The 19,676-nt window shown below is 44.4% G+C and overlaps 1 protein-coding gene across 1 annotated transcript in view; it reads right to left on the bottom strand.

Annotated features, from left to right (window-relative positions):
* Positions 1-4,784: 4,784 nt before the first annotated feature.
* WFIKKN1 (WAP, follistatin/kazal, immunoglobulin, kunitz and netrin domain containing 1) overlaps positions 4,785-19,676 on the bottom strand; it is a 50,880-nt gene continuing 35,988 nt past the window's right edge. The window contains exon 2 of the mRNA XM_069210487.1: positions 4,785-7,500. Coding sequence (XP_069066588.1) covers positions 6,010-7,500 — 1,491 coding nt within the window. The 3' untranslated portion in view covers positions 4,785-6,009. The remainder of the gene's footprint in view (positions 7,501-19,676) is intronic.

Raw genomic sequence — 19,676 nt, 5'->3', positions numbered from 1 at the left:
CCCAGCCGCTAAGAATGATGTGGGGTTATGTGCAAGACCACGTGGGACATAGACTGTAGACAACTGAAAAAGGCCAAGATATTAGAAGAGGGAGTCCCACAAAGGCGAAGAAGCAAATATGGACACAGGTTGGGTTTTTGCGCAGCTCACCTGCACTTGAAGGCTGATCTTCGGCAGCCCTAAGGTGGGACTGTGAGATCTTAATGGTGCTTGGTGTTTTCCGCAGCAGGACAGGCCGAAAGGGCTTCTTTATGGTATCTGATTTAGATCTAACTTTAAGGACATAGGAGCACACATTTTCATGTTCAGGCAGCACCACAGCAAGTGTGCCCAAACAGATGTGCCTCAATAGAGATCTTCCCTTTGCTGTAAATATGCTCAGCCATTGGCAATTTCACCAAAATAAGCGGCAGAAGGAGAAGAAAAGCTGCAACTGAGGTTGGGAGGGCACACACAGTGACCAAGCCATAGAACAAAGGGCGTAACAGAGGAAAGACCATGTTACAGAAAAGATATACGCTGATATTGGACAACCACCTTTAAATGGAGAGAAATGCATTGGCTGAAGAAGTGCAGCAGAGAATGATAAATGCAACAGAAGAGAAATTTGAAGCTGGAGAGAAAAGTGATTAAACCAAGGAAGAACAAAGCGTCAGGAGACAAAAATGTGCAACAAAGGAAGTATAATGGAGCAGGAGAGAAGGGTGGTGTAACCATGGAAGTACAATAGACTAGGAGAGAAAGATGGGGTAACCAAGGAAGAATTAAACAACAGGAGTTATTGCACATACCAGAATTGAAAAGGCCACGGGTAGTGAGGCCTATAGTAGAAGTTAAAAGGAAGCAGGGAAATAACAGCAATCAGAAAAAAAGATGCACAGATCATGACAGCAAAACACAGGAAAAAGGGAGACAGCCGTGAAGCTGAAGAGAGTGCTGGGATCAAATGTGAAATGGGCAAAGCAAGACGTGTAGATAAGAAGAGTTGTGACGAAACAAGGGGAGAGAAAGCCATGCTAGGATTAAACCAAAACATGAGAAGGGTGCAGGTGGACATGGAACATTAGGAAAAGAACAACACAAACAGAAAAGGAATATGGTGGAAAATGGTTATACTGGCCAGAAGAGAAATGGCATGGTTATACAGACTGCATTATGGAAAACTGTAGGCATTTCAATGAGAAGAAGCTAATGTCTACTAAGAAATGGAAAGGACCAAGGATCAAGAGATTATAAGATCTTAGACTGTCAGTTAATGCTGTAAGGTTCAGAGATTCATGAAATCTGGGAGAAGACAAAAAGTGGCTAAAATACAGGGAAGGAAAAGCATCCAATTGAGTTTGGAGAGGAGGGGCGAGGCACAGAGCTTTTGGAAGATGAGGTAAGGATTCTTGGAAGGAGGAATGATACAAAACCAATGATTTAATGGAAAGATGAGGGCCCTAGAGGTCCTGGAATGGAAGAGACACTAGATGATCTAAAATATGTGAGGAGGCCAGGGATCACAGGGAAAAGGCGATCATTTAGTCCTGCTTCAAATAAGACCTGTGCTTTGACGGAAAAGACAGGAAAGACGTATGACACTGTTTACCCCACCTTCTCTTGCTCTGTCTCTGTAGGTGATCTAGCAGTCCATCATGTGGGGACAGATAAAAGTGTTCCATCCTCAGCTTTTACAAGCGTTTACAATGAGAGAAAAAGTCCGACTTTCCTGAGCTTGTGGAGGAACGTTCTCACTTCACCCTTGTTTGGAACAGCAGTTGTTGTGGTGTATCACAAAATGGTCACTCTTGTGTCCCGGTGACAGTAGCCTCCCAATCATTGCCTTTCACACTACTGTATTACATTCCAAGACAGGAGGAAACAGTTACTTTGCTCATTCCCAGCCCCTCCCCTTTCTTCCACAGCACTTTTTGCAAAAACACCCCAAATTTGCTTATTTGTTTCTCCAGTGTTCTAGAGTCCTATAATCTTTAATGAGTAATGAAAGTAATACCTAAAGGGGAGGCATGACAGAACCACAACATAACCCTCTTTGACTTTGGCATCACTGGATGAGGCCTCTTAAGACGTGGGGAAAAAACTAGAGATGTGCATAACTGGTAACTCCATCCACTTTCAACTCCATGTAGTTTTGGTGGCTGAGCTTTCTTGCTGATGCCAGATGACCAGCACCACTGTGATGTTGTCCATCTCACTCTCTGATTCCTTTTTGCATCTTGTGTGAGAGGTGCCTCTATAAGGAAAGTCTCTCCACTAATCGTTTTTCACCATTGGTAAACTTCTATGTCCATCCTCTTGTTTTTCCATATGGGAACCTGTGAAACAATTATGGACTACACCTACCATTAAAACGGACACTTTATAGCCCCAGCCTTGTGCTTTTGCTGTTCGTCACCACACATAAGAAAGTGTATTTCATTATTTGCACCATTAGATGCAAAAGTTTAGCATACTGCTCTGATTTCTGTTCTCCATTTGGGCTCACATGTTATTGGAAAATAGTGAGCAAAGGACAGTGATAGCGCAATGGAATTGCTGTTCTGAATGTCTTACGTTCCTCAGCCATGTACATGTCCAACGGACCGTTGATGTCTGTGTGGCTCTTAGACACATTTCAATGGTTTGACAGAAAAAATATTGTAAAAATCAGTAAAATACTGAGGAACTCAAACAATAATATGCGGGCTGGCAGATAAGGCGATTCCACTATCAGGCAGAATTGTTCCTATAAATCTCTATAAAGGAGGCCCATGAGGTTCTACAATCAGTACTTTAGAGGTATTCCACCTTAACACTGACTCCAGAAAATCGTGCTAACAGAATATCATGGACTGAATGTCAAGGTCCAAAATATCATGAGGTAATTCTAAATAGGTAACTTTAGGTTTACTTTACTTAACTCTAATGTATCTTGACTCTGTGTCTGTGTGTATATATATATATATATATATATATATTTATATATATATATATATAATATATATAAAAAGTAGTGGCGCTTGCCACTAGGTAGTTATAGTTAGGACCTAGTTTCCATAGAAAAAGCGGTTTTTGTTTTGCTAATAAGTTTGGTACCGTTTGATGAATCTTCACGAAAATTTCAAAACATATACTTTGCAGTTTCTGTCTTGAAAGTTTCGGGGTGATCTGTTAAGCGGGGACCGAGAAAAAGAGGGAGTTCGAAATTGCGTTTTCCCCATTCATTTTTACATAGGGCCTTTGGACACGCCTACAGCCCGAACCGCTGAACGGAATTACACCAAATTTGGCACATAAGTAGATTCTGTTGCACAGATCACACTTTTTGTGATTTGGTGTAAATCTGTTCTGTAGTTTCGGAATAATTTAAGGTCCAAAAATATAGATATAGAGAGGAGAGGATCCTCTGTGGATCTACCGGGGGTCGATCTGCGGGTCCACGCTCCACAAGACGAATCTGATTGGCTGGCTGCAACCTGTCAGAAAAGTTGCAGCCACCAATTTCTTAGTTGCGTCGGCTTGGCGGTGAAAAAAGAAGAGAGAAAAAAAAACATAAAGGGGCAGGACCCTGACCCTCCATAGGACTCAGAGGTCACTCTTGGGCAAAAATTGACCAATTACATCCTTTTTTTAAATCTGATTTGCTTAGCCATGGTTTGACCCACGGATTCGCAAATCCACTTGAGAACTTGTGACTCCAGAGAAATATTGAAAAAACACCCACTGTATCCAAACTCATGCTGCGCATGGCCAAAGGTTCATGCAGGATGGTTGGCTGCTGGGCCTGGCCAAAGGCAGGCCCTGTGGCCAAACTGTGCCGTGCACGGTCAAAGGCTGCGTGTGTCGCTGCTTACATTCACATGCTAAAAAACATAGAAATTCACTGAAAAAACAAAGGTTACAAGGACGTTATAGTTAGGTTCTGAATGTACTGGCAGAAAACCTTAAAAATTCAGCAGTTATAGTTAGAGTTATTTCAAATAACTGTACACCGCGCCCTAAGGTAACTATAACTCGCACCTTCACCATGCACAGCTAATTACTCCACATTTTATATCACTGATGGCACCTTCTGTGGCATTTTTGATATAATCTCTGCAACATTTGCAATAAAATTATTGATCAGAAAACTGTGCATGGCAAGGGCGCAAGTTATAGTTACCTTAGAGCGCAAGTTATAGTTATGTAACTATAACTGCTGAATTTCTAAGGTATTGTGTGAGTAAATTCAGAATCTAACTATAAAGTTATAAGTCTGTGTATATGTATGTATATATATATATATATATATAGTGGCATAATTAGGGTTACCAGAGAAAGGAATTCCTCTGATTCTTGCCCCTTAATAACTTGCACCTGTTTGATGAATCTTCATGAAACTTTACAGACCTATTCTGACTTCTACATTGGAAGATGATGAAATGTTTTTCGGCAAACGGTCAAGGTGAAGCAAAAAGGTGTGTTTGTGTCTGGGGGGGTTACGGGGTCCCAAAACAGGCTTCGACCCCAAAGCATTTCACATAGACTTATTATTATGGATGTAGCAGCAAAACAGCTGAACAGATTTATATGAAATTTGTCAGGATTATACATCCACAGGTGCAGGTGTGCAGGTGATCCTTTTTGGTACTATAGGTAAGTAGGATAAGAATTTTTTTAAGTTGTAAGGTATTTTAACTTAGTGATATGTGTTGTCAAGGTATTTTATAGAAGTACCACAATAGTTAGCAATGACAATTCAGTACAAGATTGGCTAATGACTGGCTTTACAAAATTAAAGGCAGTCATCTTGTTTTCAGTGCAGCTTGACTGTGTTCTGGGTTACGCCTTCAGATCTAGGTAAGTATTAGGTTTGGTATTTTTCCCTTACCTTTTACCAAGTTAGTACTTGGTAGTAGGTAGGGAAAATATTTGTACATTTCTGTTTCTCGAAAAAAAAAATTATGGTGTACCGTAGTACTGCCTCATGACTACTGCAGTACCAAAAAAGAGTTAAAAAAATATAAATAAGTTAAAAAATAATACACTATTTTACAAATATAGTTTATTAAAGTGTATTTTCTATTATTAACATGTTTAAATGTGCACTAAAGCGTCGACAGAGTAGCACAGTAATATATATATATATATATATATATATATACATATATATATATATATATAAATATATATAAGTGTATATTCAAGGTACAAAGGTACGTAGATGTGGAGTTAATAGTTAAAAATAGTACATCTGGTTCATCTATACTTACCTATATACATTTATTCTCTGAACATTTTGTCCTTGATTTTTTTACCACAATGTTTCTGGTTACAATATTTCAAACTACGTCCCCTTAAGAGTGAATTGGAGGAGTTGCCCCCAAGATGTGTTAAGGACATTGTTATATGTGGTAATGTAGTCTCCTGAAATCTTTAGAAGTCACTAAAACTGACACCTTGGTGACCGAGTCTATAGGGTTTTTTCAGGCTGTAATGAATATGACTTTGCTGAGGTTAACCTTGGCCACAGACTACAGTTGATTAGATTCCATTGATGTCTGTGGTGGGGTGGTTACTGACGATGTAATTGAGAGTCCATTTAAGTCTGTGGTAACCATTGAACCTGGCCATTCGAGGGGAAAGAGTGAGGTTCACAGTAGTTCATGTTGGTCCCCCAGTGCTTGCTACAAGAGAGCACGCTAAAGTCTTTGGAGGCCATCTTGGTTGGCTATGAGAGATGCCTCACTGATCTCAATTGAGAACATTGTGACTTGTCATGATGGGAACCAACTGAAATCAGTTGTAGAGCTGTTCATTGAAAGAGACTCCATTGTTATCCATCTGTTTGGCTTTGCCATGAGGGATGGTACTCAGAGTCTATGGCACTGATGTAATGGACAATAGTCTAGAGTCCAGACTGACTGAGTTCTGTCAGTCAATTTAAGTTCAGTGACAGAGGCACTTATTTCCAGTGCACAAGGCACTGACAAATTAGTTAGATGTAATCTGTCCCAACTGTTATCAAAGGGAGACAATTGTGTCTATCTAGTCTTGAAACCTATTGAGAAGCTCACAAGTTTTCTTCTCCACTAGTTCCCGGATTTTTTTGAGGCGTTTCTCGTTGGCTGTCCGTACGTAACTGGTGGGATCCAGAACAGCCATGCCTTCATGGACCTCACCCATGATGATCAGTGGGCCATCCTCAGGTGTCATGTTGGGGCATGGGCAGTTCCAATCCATGTCTGTCAGAGTCACTTCCAGGTATTTGATATTAAAGAACTCAAGCCCCATGTTATCATCTTTCAGAACATCTTCTAAAGCAAAGCGGGCAATACCTGTATCCTGGTCTTCAATGATTTCCATTAGTCTCCCCACAATGGCAAAGTCACTGCGGCAGAAACTGAGTGCCATTTTGCTCCGGAGCTTGCAAGCTTTACATTGTAGTGACCGGGGGAAAGGGCACATGTCCTCACAGGCCTCTCGGCTTTCAAAACTGTTATCGTTGCCTTCACAACCTCCATAGATGAAGGAGTGGCACTGCCGCATTAGGTTGTTGTATGTCCAGCGCGGCTCCCAATTCTTACATGGGCCCTGCACCACTGGCAATGCACAGGTATTGATAGCGTTGTTCATGCAAGATATTCGGCACTCTTCATAGGTTTCAAAATTGTTCTTATTCCCGTTGCAGCCACCATACCTAAACGTGGAGCATGTCCCTTTCTGAGAGTTAAAGAACCAGCGCACATGGTTGTTATGGCAGTCACGTCGGTCAGGTTCCTTCTGGCACTCGGCTGTCGGGAACTGAGAGGTTCTTATCGACTGGCTGTCTCTTAAATGTTCTCGCTTGATAATTGATAGGGGGAAGTCGGCCCGCAGCAGCCCCGCTGAATTTCTGGCAGTGCAGGTGTAGATTCCAGCATCTTCCTGTTGGGCATTGTAGATGACCAACTGACCGATGTTGGTCACTACCACATTGCCGTAAAGCTGGTCTGGCCTCATGATGAAATTCTCTTCGTGGTCACTTTGCTTCTCCCAAGTTATATCTGGTCGGGGACGGCCACTCACATCACACTGAAAGCTTACAGTACCACCTGTGTAAACAGACTGGTGTTGTGGATTGTGGTAGAGGGCGGGAGGGACTGGAATCTCCTGTGGTAACAAAGGTGTTGGGTGCATTGTGGTATCCGGGGGCCCCGGGCTTGTGCTGGGCCAGGAGAAGATAAACTTACAAGCCACCACACTCAGACTGATACCCCTTATACAGGCTTCAGCGTCCATGTAGCACTTGTTGTAGTAGGTGAGACCATCAGAGGCACACGTGAAGCTTGGCTCCTTCTCGCAGCGATCCCGGCATTTGCAGATGGGATGGCCATCCCACATGTCACAGTCCGACCCCTGCTGGGTGCAGACAAAGCTTTCACAGGAGGCCCCTCGTGATGGGTCTGAAGAAGAGAAGCTCCCATCAGTGTAGCGAGCTGCAACACAGCTCTGCAGTCCACAGACGTTAGTGCAACACTTCTCAAAACCTTCGCAGTCCTAAGGAAAGAGAAGAGAAGAATCATTTGGAGCATGAGTTCCAGTTATTACACAGATTCCAAATGCCATTAAATGTCCGGTTTGTTTACAAATACGGCAATTTTCGCTGAATTTATGGCCCAACAAGCACGCACATTCTGTGTGGTCTTCTTTAGGGCTTGATGATGGTTGCAAAAGACCATGGTCAAAGAAAACTCGAACCAATAAAAGCAAACCTGAAGAAGCAGCACTACTTCACAAAGCATAAATCAACAGTGAAATCAAAGTGATAGGAAACACACAACTCAAAAGTAAGTGCACGCCAGTTCTTGTTGCATGTCTTCACTCCTGGAAATCATATTGTATTTTTAGGAGAAACTAAATGGCAACCTTTACAGACGGAGGTCCAGGCACAAAGCCTTTTTCTAGCTGTTCCTGCCAAGATAATGCAAAGTACTCCTGACATTTTGTTAGTCTTTCTGCCACGATGGTGAAAGATTTCTTCAGAATTCTCGTGTTTTGTTTCTTTTTCGTATAGCAGTTCTTTCTCTTGAAAATTCACGAGATTCTTCACCCCTCCCCATCATTTACCCCTCAAGAGCTTTCCTGTTCTTCCCTCTTCTCATGGATGACTGACATTACTTTACAAGTATCCTATAGGATTATGGGTGTTTGAAGTTTTATTAGCTTGCTAAACTTTTCTAAGTTTCTGAGTTTTACACTTTGCAAAGTCTGAAAACGTGAACTCCTATGTTAGTTCACGTGAGGTTTACACGTTTTGAGAGTCAAAATGGCTATGTCAGGTGTCTGTTTCCACTATTCCACCACTTGCAATACTTTTTGTTGTTCATAGTGGAGGCTGTGTCCGTGTAGGTTGGGTGTCTCAGCAGGACCGTATGCCTCATGGGATTTGTAGTGCAAGGCCCTTGGTGTTCACCAAGCTGGCACCTTGCCCAGGCCTGACTAGCTAGTGTGTGTGTGGTAGCATTCACTACACTGACAGGTCGCAACTGAGCTTGGGCAAGCCACTCAAATAGGCAGCTGTGGCCTTACGGTGCTCATGCTTCGGTGAACATGCAGCTTGGGAAACTTCCTCGATCCCAGACACAATACCCACCACCCAAAATACCTGGGTAGACGCGCCGGGTAAGTACTCAGCTCCTGGTGTCTCACCTCTGGCACTTCGGCTCACACACCTGCCATGCAAACTATAAATCAAACACCTGCATGGCAGGCATGGGTTCTAAGGTCGCAGAGCTAACCAAAACTGGGTAACTTTATAGGTTTGTCAGTTTTCTTTTATAACTATAACTGCACCTTAACTGTGTTTTATTGAGTTAATGTTATACATGGGATAAAGTACACTCTACTGTACATGATACGGATATTGCAAGTCACTTAGGAGCCATAGAAGTCAGATGAAACTTGCCATATTATTTTAACGTACACCATCTCCATTCCCACAAATCACCTAAATCCTTTCTGTTTTTCTCTTTCACATGAAAGAGATAGTATGGTTGCAGACATGAAGAATAAAAGCAGAATCTGTAATGCAAAATCAAACACACGAAAAAGCTGTTATTTTTTCAAACAATATCATACTCCGTTTAGTGTAAACAAAATTTGTAAAAATGGAGTAGCTCACAATGCATAGAAATATGCAAAGAAAATCTGTCTTTCCTGTCAAGACATGTAGCTTGCAAAAATAGACATGTTGCCATATATATTTTCTTTCTGCTGATCACTAGACATTTCTTATCTTCATTGTTTAAACTGCCACTGTAATTAAGCTCTGGGTCCTGCCTTTCACCTTGGTTGCTGGTTCTGGGTGGACGCATTGTCATGTCAGAATTCAACTGTAAACAGTTATTGCAGTTATGTAAAACACATACTCACACACTCTGTGCTAATAACCTTTGTGCAATTAGAGAAATCCTCCCAAAACTTTCCCAACAAATTCCATGACCAGAATTGCACCAACTTTAGCAGAAAGCTAGATCTTTATCCAGAAACTGTAATTTTTGTAATTTGGTGTAAATCCATTTAGTAGTTTGTGCGAAATTTAGGTTTAAAAATAGATTTAGAATTATAATGTTCTGATTGGCCAAGGGGGTCTTATTGGAGCAAGAGATATGACTAGTCTCAGTGTCCTGAAAATGTTATGAAAGGACATAATTGGGAAAGTCATTCTGACCCCGTAACCCTTGTGTGTGTGGTGGGCGTCTGGTCAAGAGTGGCCTCCGGTGGGGCAAAAATGATAAAAAAAACTATTTTCAGCATCTCAACCCCTAAACAGAACCACAGGACAGGCTGAATTTATTTTTTCTTTTAAAAAAAAGCTGGATGCAGTATTTTATTTTAAATCCACGGTGTGAGTTAGGGCTCGGGAGTTAGCGCATCTTTAAATTTATGTTATAATTCTGGGGATGGGTGGTTGTGTGTGGGGGCCCCACTCCCAGAGCCACCTTTTGGCAGTGTGGACCCCATCTCTCGAGGCCCAACACAAGAACATCCTGGGACCCCATTCCCTGGGACAGAAAGGAAAAATAAAGTGCTCACCAACCCACCATGTCTGTGGGCCAGGCACACTCCACTCCTACTGCAGGTACAAGATTTCAGTCTCTGTTTATCACCCCATTCTTTCCCAACTCTATGACATGTTTGGAAATGATGGGGTGACAGGTTGGTCAGCATGTAGATTCGGGCACTGCAGTGCAGCGCCCATGGTTAACTTTAGCAAGGATGATTTCACCAACCTTGGATGAGCTCTCTGATGGCTGCTGAGGGTGCCTTTGTGTGCCTGCAACAGTCATCAGACAGTGCCCCTAGCTGCCACAGTCTGTTGCTGAACCTGAAGTAGGTCGGTATTTGCCTTTATTACACCAATACTGAATAATAGATTATTATTCATTCTTGGTGTAATAACACAAAATGGACCAGGAAATAAGGACCATGTAGCCCTGGAGCCTATAATGGACAGCCACCACTGTATTGAACCATATTACACATTGTACCTACTGCGTTTTTATATTGCATGTTTATTTTGGGGTACTTTGCTTAAAAGAGGCGTTGTTTCTGATGGGTTTCGCTACCTGGAGGTATAGATGACCACAAATCCTTAAACGGAGTGGGACTAGAATGTACACCTACAATTAGACAATGATAGAAGATTTCAGATTCTTGGCCTCCTACCGGTATTCTCTCTAGGTAGGTCAGCCATGTTTAAGATGGTGAAACACCTGTGTCTGCTTTACTAACTGCAGAGCTATCCCTATCCCATTCAGAGACCTTCTTTCTGTCTCTGAATGCACAGCTACTGGGCTTCCTTTGAAATCACCAAAGTGCAGGGTTCACGTTGTCCAAATGTTTTAAATTCAGCTTTGAGGATGGCATAGCAACACTGAATATTGTATCTTATTAGAGGGCCTCGCAGCTGAGGATCTTGAATGACTGGTGGTTTGGTGGGTTTTGCGATCCGGCCTATGCCTCAGAAGGGTGGGCACAGAATGTAATGCAAATATCACTCCTCCTTTATGGAGGTGCCATTCTGCAACTCCTCCCTTCACTGATACAAGGGGCCATATTTATACTTTTTGACGCAAAACTGCGCTAACGCAGTTTTGCGTCAAAAAAATTAGCGCCGGCTAACGCCATTCTGAAGCGCCATGCGGGCGCTGTATTTATTCAATGACGTTAGCCGGCGTTAGCCGCCGGCGCTGCCTGGTGTGCGTGGAAAAAAACGACGTACACCAGGCAGCGCCGGCGTAGGGGGAAAATGGAGTATGGGCGTCCTAAAATGGTGCAAGTCAGGCTGAGCCAAAAAAATCGCCTCAACCCGTTTTGCGCCATTTATTTTCACTCCCAACCCCCATAGAAATTACTCCTGTCTTAGCAAAGACAGGAGTCATGCCCCCTTGCCCAATGGCCATGCCCAGGGGACATATGTCCCCTGGGCATGGCCATTGGGCATAGTGGCATGTAGGGGGGCACAAATCAGGCCCCCCTATGCCACAATTTTTTTTTTTTTTTAAATACTTACCTGAACTTACCTTAATGTCCCTGGGGTGGGTCCCTCCATCCTTGGGTGTCCTCCTGGGGTGGGCAAGGGTGGCAGGGGGTGTCCCTGGGGGCAGGGGAGGGCACCTCTGGGCTCATTCTGAGCCCACAGGTCCCTTAACGCCTGCCCTGACCCAGGCGTTAAAATCCGGCGCTAATGCAGGTTTTTTAGACCCGCCCACTCCCGGGCGTCATTTTTGCCCGGGAGTATAAATACGACGCATATGCATCGGAGTCATTTTTTAAGACGGGAACGCCTACCTTGCATATCATTAACGCAAGGAAGGTGTTCACACAAAAAAATTACGCTAACTCCATGAACTTTGGCGCTAGACGCATCTAACGCCAAAGTATAAATATGGAGTTAGTTTTGCGTCGAAAAAAACAACGCAAATTCGGCGCAAACGGAGTATAAATATGCCCCAAGGTGTTTAGAGCTTGGAGTGACACTCAAGTCCCTTGGCTGGTCCTGCTGTCTTACCCGCAAGACTCCCTTGTGGTACGGCACATGGCTCAGGGTAGTAGTAGCACTGTTGGGCTTCAGGTTCTGGAACATGATTGGTAGATCCAAACTGGGAGATTTGGTCCATTTGGTGTCACTAAAGTCATTTGTTGAGCTGCAGGGAAAATTTGATCTTTAACACTCAAAGTTTTACTGCTACCTGAAGATCTGATACACGCTTGTCCTCCGCATCTCTGACCTTGATGACATTCCATAAGACATCCGAATGGAGGCCAAAGTCTTGCTGACACACATCTAGCAGCATTAAATGCCCCTCATATACAAATCCCTCAAGGTCAACACCCCAGACTCCTTTGTCCAACTACAGGGGTCATGGGTATACTTGGGTGCACTTGATGATCACGACTGTAGAAAATCCCTAGCATCCTCTATCACAAAGATGATATAACTTCTCATTTCCACTCCATTCAGTTAAAATGCTTGTGTCAAGCTTACTTCTTGAGGGAGCTGCTGTGGAAAATGGGGGCAATAGAGCCTGCAGGTTGGAGAAGCTATATGGTGCCTGTGTAGCAGGCTCAGTTCACAGCTGTCCCCATCGCCACAGCCCGAAGCCCAAGGACACTGACCCATTGGGGAGGGATGAAGCAGTTCATTGATTCCCTCAATACCCACCGCTTAGCACTGTCTGGCGATGTCCAGCACGCTTTACGACTTTGTGGCATGACTGCAGCATGATCGGCCCACACGGATTATGGTTCTGGAGCCGACGCGCTACCTTCCCCGGGATGGCCTTGAAGAACGCCTCTCCACTGTTTTGTGCTCTCTGCGCTATTCTTCTGGCCCCTCGTGTCTTGTGGGCGATCAGCGGCTTCTCCCTTTGGCGCCCTGCGACAACAGGCAAGGCATTGAGGCCCATATTTATACTTTTTGACGCAAACCAGCAACGGCGCTGGTTTGCATAAAAAATGTTACCGCGGGCTAACGCCATTCCTACGCACCATGCAGGCGCCTTATTTAAGGAATGACATTAGCTGGCGCTGCGGACTGGTCAGAGTAAAAAAAAATAACTCAAACCAAGCAGCGCCGGCGTAGGGGAAAATGGGGGTTGGGCGTCAAAAGATGGTGCAAGTCAGGTTTGAGGTAAAAATCATGCCTCAAACCGGACTTGCGCCATTTTGTGACGCACAACCCCCATTGAAATGACTCCTGTCTCACCAAAGACAGGAGTCATGCCCCCTTGGCCAATGGCCATGCCCAGGGGACGTCTGTACCCTGGGCATAGTCATTGGGCATAGTGGCATGTAGGGGGGCCCAAATTAGGCCCCCCTATGCCACTTTAAAAAATAAAAAAAAATACTTACCTCAACTTACCTGGGATGGGTTCCCCCCATCCATGGGTGTCCTCCAGGGGTGGGCGAGGGTGGCAGGGGGTGTCCCTGGGAGCAGGAGAGGGCACCTCTGGACTCCTTCCATGGTCAGAGACCATGGAAAGTGAGCCCACAGGTCTCTTAACGCCTGCCCTAACCCAGGCGTTAAAAAATGGCGCACATCAGGCTGTGCGCTATTTTTTAAGGCCCGCCCTCTCCTGTGCGTCAAATTGACACAGGAGTATAAATAAGGCGCCTCAGGCCTTAAAGTCATTTGTTGGGCGGAAACGCATACCTTGCATGTCATTAACGCAAGGCAGGTTCCCGCATCCAAAAAATGACTCACGCAGAGGAATTTTGACGTCCGCGGGCTCGGGCGTCAAAGTTTAAATATGGTGCACGGTTTGCGCTGAATGTGCGACAAATGTTTGATGCACATTCGGCGCAAACAGAGTATAAATATGCCCCCGAATATGCCTGACAGAGGCACCAAGAACACGAAGAGTCACTCTACGGCTGGCGCAGCACTCGCCCCACTGGGTATCGGGCAGACCTCGGGATAAGAAGAAATGGAAGAGACATCCAGTGTTGGGTTACGGCCTGGTATCAAAGAAACTACAGAAAATGGGCTGGCAGCCCACCTAGTCAGTCAGTAAGATCTCCCACTCTTCTCAGCCTCCCATCACTTCCATGGGCGCTGAAACTGATATATGAATGAATCTGCACCCCTGATACCCCACGGAAGCCCAGACATTAAAACCCCCTGTGCAGTCTGATGATGACGCTGTGGATGCCAAGAGTAGACAGAAAAGCCCTGCAAACTATTGGGGAGCTCCTGCTAAGGACCCAACAGGCAAAATGCTTTCAGGTACGGGGGTATGTTGAAGCAAGCACTGCTGGGTTAGGCCATCAGGGGGATCTTATCTGTTTTTCTGAGTGAAGGCAGACTGGCGACCCTTTGGAAGGCAAGATCACTTTAAGCCAGTCCTTGCTGCAATTACAAGCGGCAGCAAGCTCTATGGTACTGTCACCAGGACCTGCACAGGGGAAGGTACATAGTATGGCTGGGTCTACCAATGTTGGTGACAAGTTCTTCTCCTTAACTGATGACTCTGACTTTTCCAACCTCAGCGGTGTATCATCCGCAGACAAGTCTGTTTCAGATTCTAGTACTAGCAGCCTGGTGGGCAAATTGATGGCTACAATTAAGTGTGCTTGTGGCGGCGGAGTGTGGAGGAAAAAGGGGGGAAAGAATGGGGGGGCCTTTGATGAGAACGTGACCCATATGTTAAAATAGGATGACTCAGCCACACAGCAGGTGTACCCAGAGGGACAAAGCCTAACGGGCCCATCGCAAACATCACAATCCTCGATCGGTGCCCTGATAGACTCTCCTGAAGCCAAGGAACCTTTGCCCTCTCTTATTCTCCAATCCGTAAAGCAACTTCAAGAGGATGTGCGCATTGAAAAACACTGCACGCGCCTTGCGTCTAAAAAATTAGAGCCATTAAGAAAGTGAATAAAACCTGCTCTGAAATCGGCGAGCAGATTACCACCGTCGAAGAACACACCGTGATGCTTGAAATGGGGATGGGCTCAGTTAAAGCCCAACAAGGGTCACATGAATTTCAGTGAACAGATGTAATGTGGAAATTGGAGGAATTTGAAAATCGCCAGCGAAGAAATAATCACAGCTTCCTGGGGATTGCTGAAGGAGCTTAGGGCAATGATATAAGAAGAGAGTTCAATGGCCATTCTTTCCTTGTTAGAGCCGACTTCTGCCATTCTATGATGGAATGGCGCTGGGGCCTCAAACAACTTTTCAATACATTGCAAAAGTTGGGAGGGGAAGTCTTCCTGTTGAACCCCGCTTGCCTCAAAGTAACCATAAGGAGAAAACCCGGACTTTCTTGTCAGAAGTTAAAGCCAAGGAATAGTTGAAGGAACTGGTGATCAGTGCCTCCATGCATGATTAGGATTGGTGGCACTTTTCCTGCTTTTTTTATACTACGGCTACTTTGTTGGCATAAATGCTTCTAATCTGGTCTAGAATCTTGGTATTTGGGAGTTGTTGTCGCTCTCTAATCCCCTCTGTCCTTTTCGCCTCATGGTTATTGGTTATGGGTAACGGGTTGGGTGGCAGCAATGGGAATGTTATCGGATGGTCATTCTTCAGGTTGTAAGACCTGATTGCTCAATTCGGTGGAGGGCGGTGGGGGCTTTGGTGGGGGGTTGGTTGGTGGGGGGGCAGATGGGCAAGGAAGGCGTGGGTTGGGGGCGAGAGGTTGGTGCTGGGGAAGAGGGGTGAAGGGTCTTCACAAGAGCTAAATTACATTGTTTTTGTCAGGCAGATTCCCTTTCTATATCTTTTATAAGTTCTGTTTACTTTGGGGGTTGTCTGGTCACGGTTCTTTCTCATTGGGCTCACATCATTAGCAATATTCGAGTAGCTACGGTTAACATCTGCGGGCTGAATGATGTCAAGAAATGCCAAAGGATTGCTATAGAGCTCCAGGCACTAAAGCCCAACACTGTATGTCTCCAAGAGACTCATATTGAAGCCTCAGACGAGGGATCCTTGAGACCCTCGGGCTCCATTTAATCAGAGGGGCCTCGTTCAGGGCTCGGACGCGAGGAGTGGCAGTCCTCGTGAGAAGGCAGCTTTTTAGTATCAAGCGCTCATGAGTTGTTAGCCAGGGGTGCTGGGTAATAACAGAATATCACCTCCCAAACAGGGCATTTACTCTTTGTTCAGTACACGGCGACATCTCTGACAACCCGATGGTGTTTGGCTCAAAAAGGAACTTGCTTTGTGGCCTCCACCTATTAATCTTTGTGGAGATTTTAATAGAAGTATCTCGGGGGACTGCTACCAGGGTAATGGTCGAAAATATCCGAATTGAGACCTAGGGTTTTCCGCTCTTTGTGTGATTTGATTCACAATCACGGATTGGTGGATGTCTGAGGGATAAAATGCCTTTGGACCCCAGGCTTATGTACTATTCTGACCCACATCAGAAATATGCACAATTCAATTATTTCCTGATCGCATGCTCTTTTATCTGGGACTGTAAAATTTAGAAGTTCCCATGCTTCATCCCTGACCATAATCCTCTTGTGCTAGTTATCACGTTCAAGGGCTGGGAAAGACAGGCCCCGAAATGGAGCTTTGAGCGTGCTCTCTTACTGGATGAAGATTACATAAACACTATCAAAAACTGGATACCCATCTTTATGAAAGAAAATACCAGTAGTGCACGTGAAGGGGTTGTCTGGGATACATTCAAAGCTGGTATCTGTGGAGAAACTATGCGTTTCAGTCTGAACCGCGAAAAGAAGGAGAAGTTACAAATGAATGAATTATATAAGACACTGGCGACAGCTGAAACTAAGCTAGTATCTGCGGTTAGCGAAGGAGAGAATATACAAGAGGCCCAACAAAGAGTAGCAATTGTCAAAAGTGCAATTACAGAGGTGGCTGCTAAAAAAGCTGCAGATAAATATTTTGCTTGGAAAGAGAAGTCCTACAAGTTCAGTGAACAGGTAGGTCATTTTCTTGCCATACGTGTCCGCCAAAAGCAGGACCAACGAGACATATAAGAAGTGGGGGATGCCATGTACAGGCTAGTTGTAGATACCTTAGCCATTCTTGCCACCTTCCAGAATCTATTCAACTCTTTATACAGAAGACATAGAGTGGGAGGATAAGGAGGTACAGCAATTCTGGGAAGAAACCACCCTTAATATCTTAGATTCAGATGATCAAGAATTATTGGAGGGCCCAATCACATGGGAAGTTATCCTGTTGGCCATCTCTAGTTTGCTATCAGGAATGGCAGTTGGGGCAGATAATATCCCTCTTGAATTTTATCAGGTCTTCTCGGCGTCTATTAAAGAGTATGTGTAGAATTATTTATGCACATTTATATGGTGCCGCTGCCCCAAAGTCATGGTCTACAGCTAACATTGTGGTTTTTCCAAAAAAAGGTAAACCAGTGCAGGAACTGGGCTCATATCGCCCAAATCGGCTGATTAATGGGGATTCAAAAATCTACTCTTAAGCCTTGGCTACATGTCTGCCTAGGGCAGAGGTCTTCAAACTGGGGGGTGGGCCCCCCTAGGGGGGCCTCAAGTGATCCCGGGGGGGCCCCAGACTCTGCCCAAAATAAATATTCTACAGATAACAGGCCTTTGTTTTAATCAGAAGCATGTTCTTGCAGTTTTAAAAAGGTAACAGTACTTAACTGCAATGTTTAAATAGGTTTAGACATATTTAAACATTGGCATGTTTATAAAATAATTGTGAAAAATTCTGAGGGGGGCCAAATGATTTTTATTTTTCAACTGGGGGGCGCAGCATTAAAAAGTTTGAAGACCTCTGGTCTAGGGTTATCAGTAAGATCGTGTCTCCTTAACAACACCGATTTATCCCCGGAAAGGGAACTAAAGACCACACTTGTTGGTCGGCTGATGCAACGCTCTTAAAATGCTGCTTCTCTCGAAAATGTTATATTTCTTTCAAGCTATTCCACAAGAGAACGAGAATTCATGGTTTAAGAGAATGGAGGACATAATGACAAGATTTCTATGGTCCTTCCTGATACTCCCTTGGGAAAGAGGAGGATGGGTTGTACCAAATCTCAAACTATATTATTGGGCGACTACCCTTGAACAAAGCCGAATCTTGTTTCAGGAAGACATCTCCGACTCAGAGGCTGCAGGCAGCGTCCCCTCGCCATATGAATTGGTGCTTGGGAAAGAGCCTTGGGGTTGCCTTTGGAGGCAATTAGAATTTGGATATTTTAAAAAGGTCCCATTTAAGCCCCTATTGTACGCTTACAAGGTATGGGCAGTTGTGCGCAGACATATGGGCATTGGTCGACTGAACTATTACACATCCATTTTTAATAATCCTGTACTACCAGATATATTTCAAGGCCCCTGTATCTCCTGTTGGAAGGCTCTTGGGCTCACCATACTCGGGGATTTTTATTATTACTCGGGCATAGTATCTTTTGAGGACCTTATAAAGGAAAACTCGTATAGGTGTAGGGAGTTTTTCAAGTTTCTGCAAATCAGGAATTTTCTCAGTCGTAAGGAAGGCGGCCCTGCCAAATTTCTCTGAATAGAGTTAGTGGATTTACTTATGAGTGTAAGATCTTGTCCAATCGGTGAAATATATGGGAGCAGATTTAAGGAAAGTGGTGCTGAACACAGTGCCGCACCACTTTCCTTGCGCCCCTTAGCGCCCCCTACCACCACCATCTGTGCGCCATATTTAAAATATGGCGCACCATGGCGCAGGGTAGGGCAGGTGTTAAAAGTGTAAAAAAAAATGACACAAGGAAATCTCTTAGATTTTCTTGCGCCATTTTTAGGCCCCCCCTAACGGGGGAACGCCCCCTTGCATACATTATGCCTGGTTTAGGCATAATGTGGTGCAAGGGTTTACAAAGTGGCACAATACATGCATAGCGCCATAATGCCAAGGACATTGATGGGACTAAATATAAGCGGGCTCTGTTGTGGCTGGTGTTATGTGCTCCTGAGCCTAAGAGCATGCACATGAACATGCCACACAAGGAACTTGTAGCCAATATCTTTATGCATCAGCATACAACATTCATTTGACTTCTCGTTATCTCATAACCGTTAAAGCCGCCCAGAATGATTGCATAATCCCTTCATTAAGTCCGCCCCAGTGGTCCTAATGCTCAGAGTCCTAAAACACTAGATCTCCCCATTGTTGAAAAGAAACAAACAAAAGACAAAAACAAATATCAGCATTACATTTCTTCGATCAGCGTCTAGATGATCGCATTGTTCAGCCAGACCATTTGATATGAGGTAGTTGAGCTATATCCAGGGTTGACCCCGAGAGTACAAGGTCTAGAGTCTGATCTTGGCTTTCAGGTGAAATAGCCTCTTCTGGAGCTGCAGAGATTGATGATCGCCCAGACAGATGTTTGAAATCTGGCGAGGCCCATGTGATCTATTTACCGGGACGGTGCATTATCATGTGCCCCTTGTGCTTCACAACTTTCGAAGGTTCAGCGTCAATTGGAGGATATGTCTTTTGTTTTCATTTTTTTTTACGAGAACCCAGTCGCCTTTGTCGAACAAGATCTCTTGAGTTTGATGACGTTGATCAGCACATGTCTTTTTCTGACATTTCCAAGTAGTGTCAATGGTATGAACCTCATCATGTTTCAGAGTTCATTCAGGAGTCCACTGTGGAAAGTTCGTTTTTATAGCTTTCCTGAACATCAGGGTGGCAGGACTGTCACGAGTGGTCGACCAATATGCATGGA

The sequence above is a fragment of the Pleurodeles waltl genome, chromosome 10 (assembly GCF_031143425.1).
Source record: "Pleurodeles waltl isolate 20211129_DDA chromosome 10, aPleWal1.hap1.20221129, whole genome shotgun sequence".
Classification (NCBI taxonomy): Eukaryota; Metazoa; Chordata; class Amphibia; order Caudata; family Salamandridae; genus Pleurodeles; species Pleurodeles waltl.
Note: the sequence above shows the minus strand (reverse complement) of the source record. Positions and strands in the feature narration are given on the sequence as shown.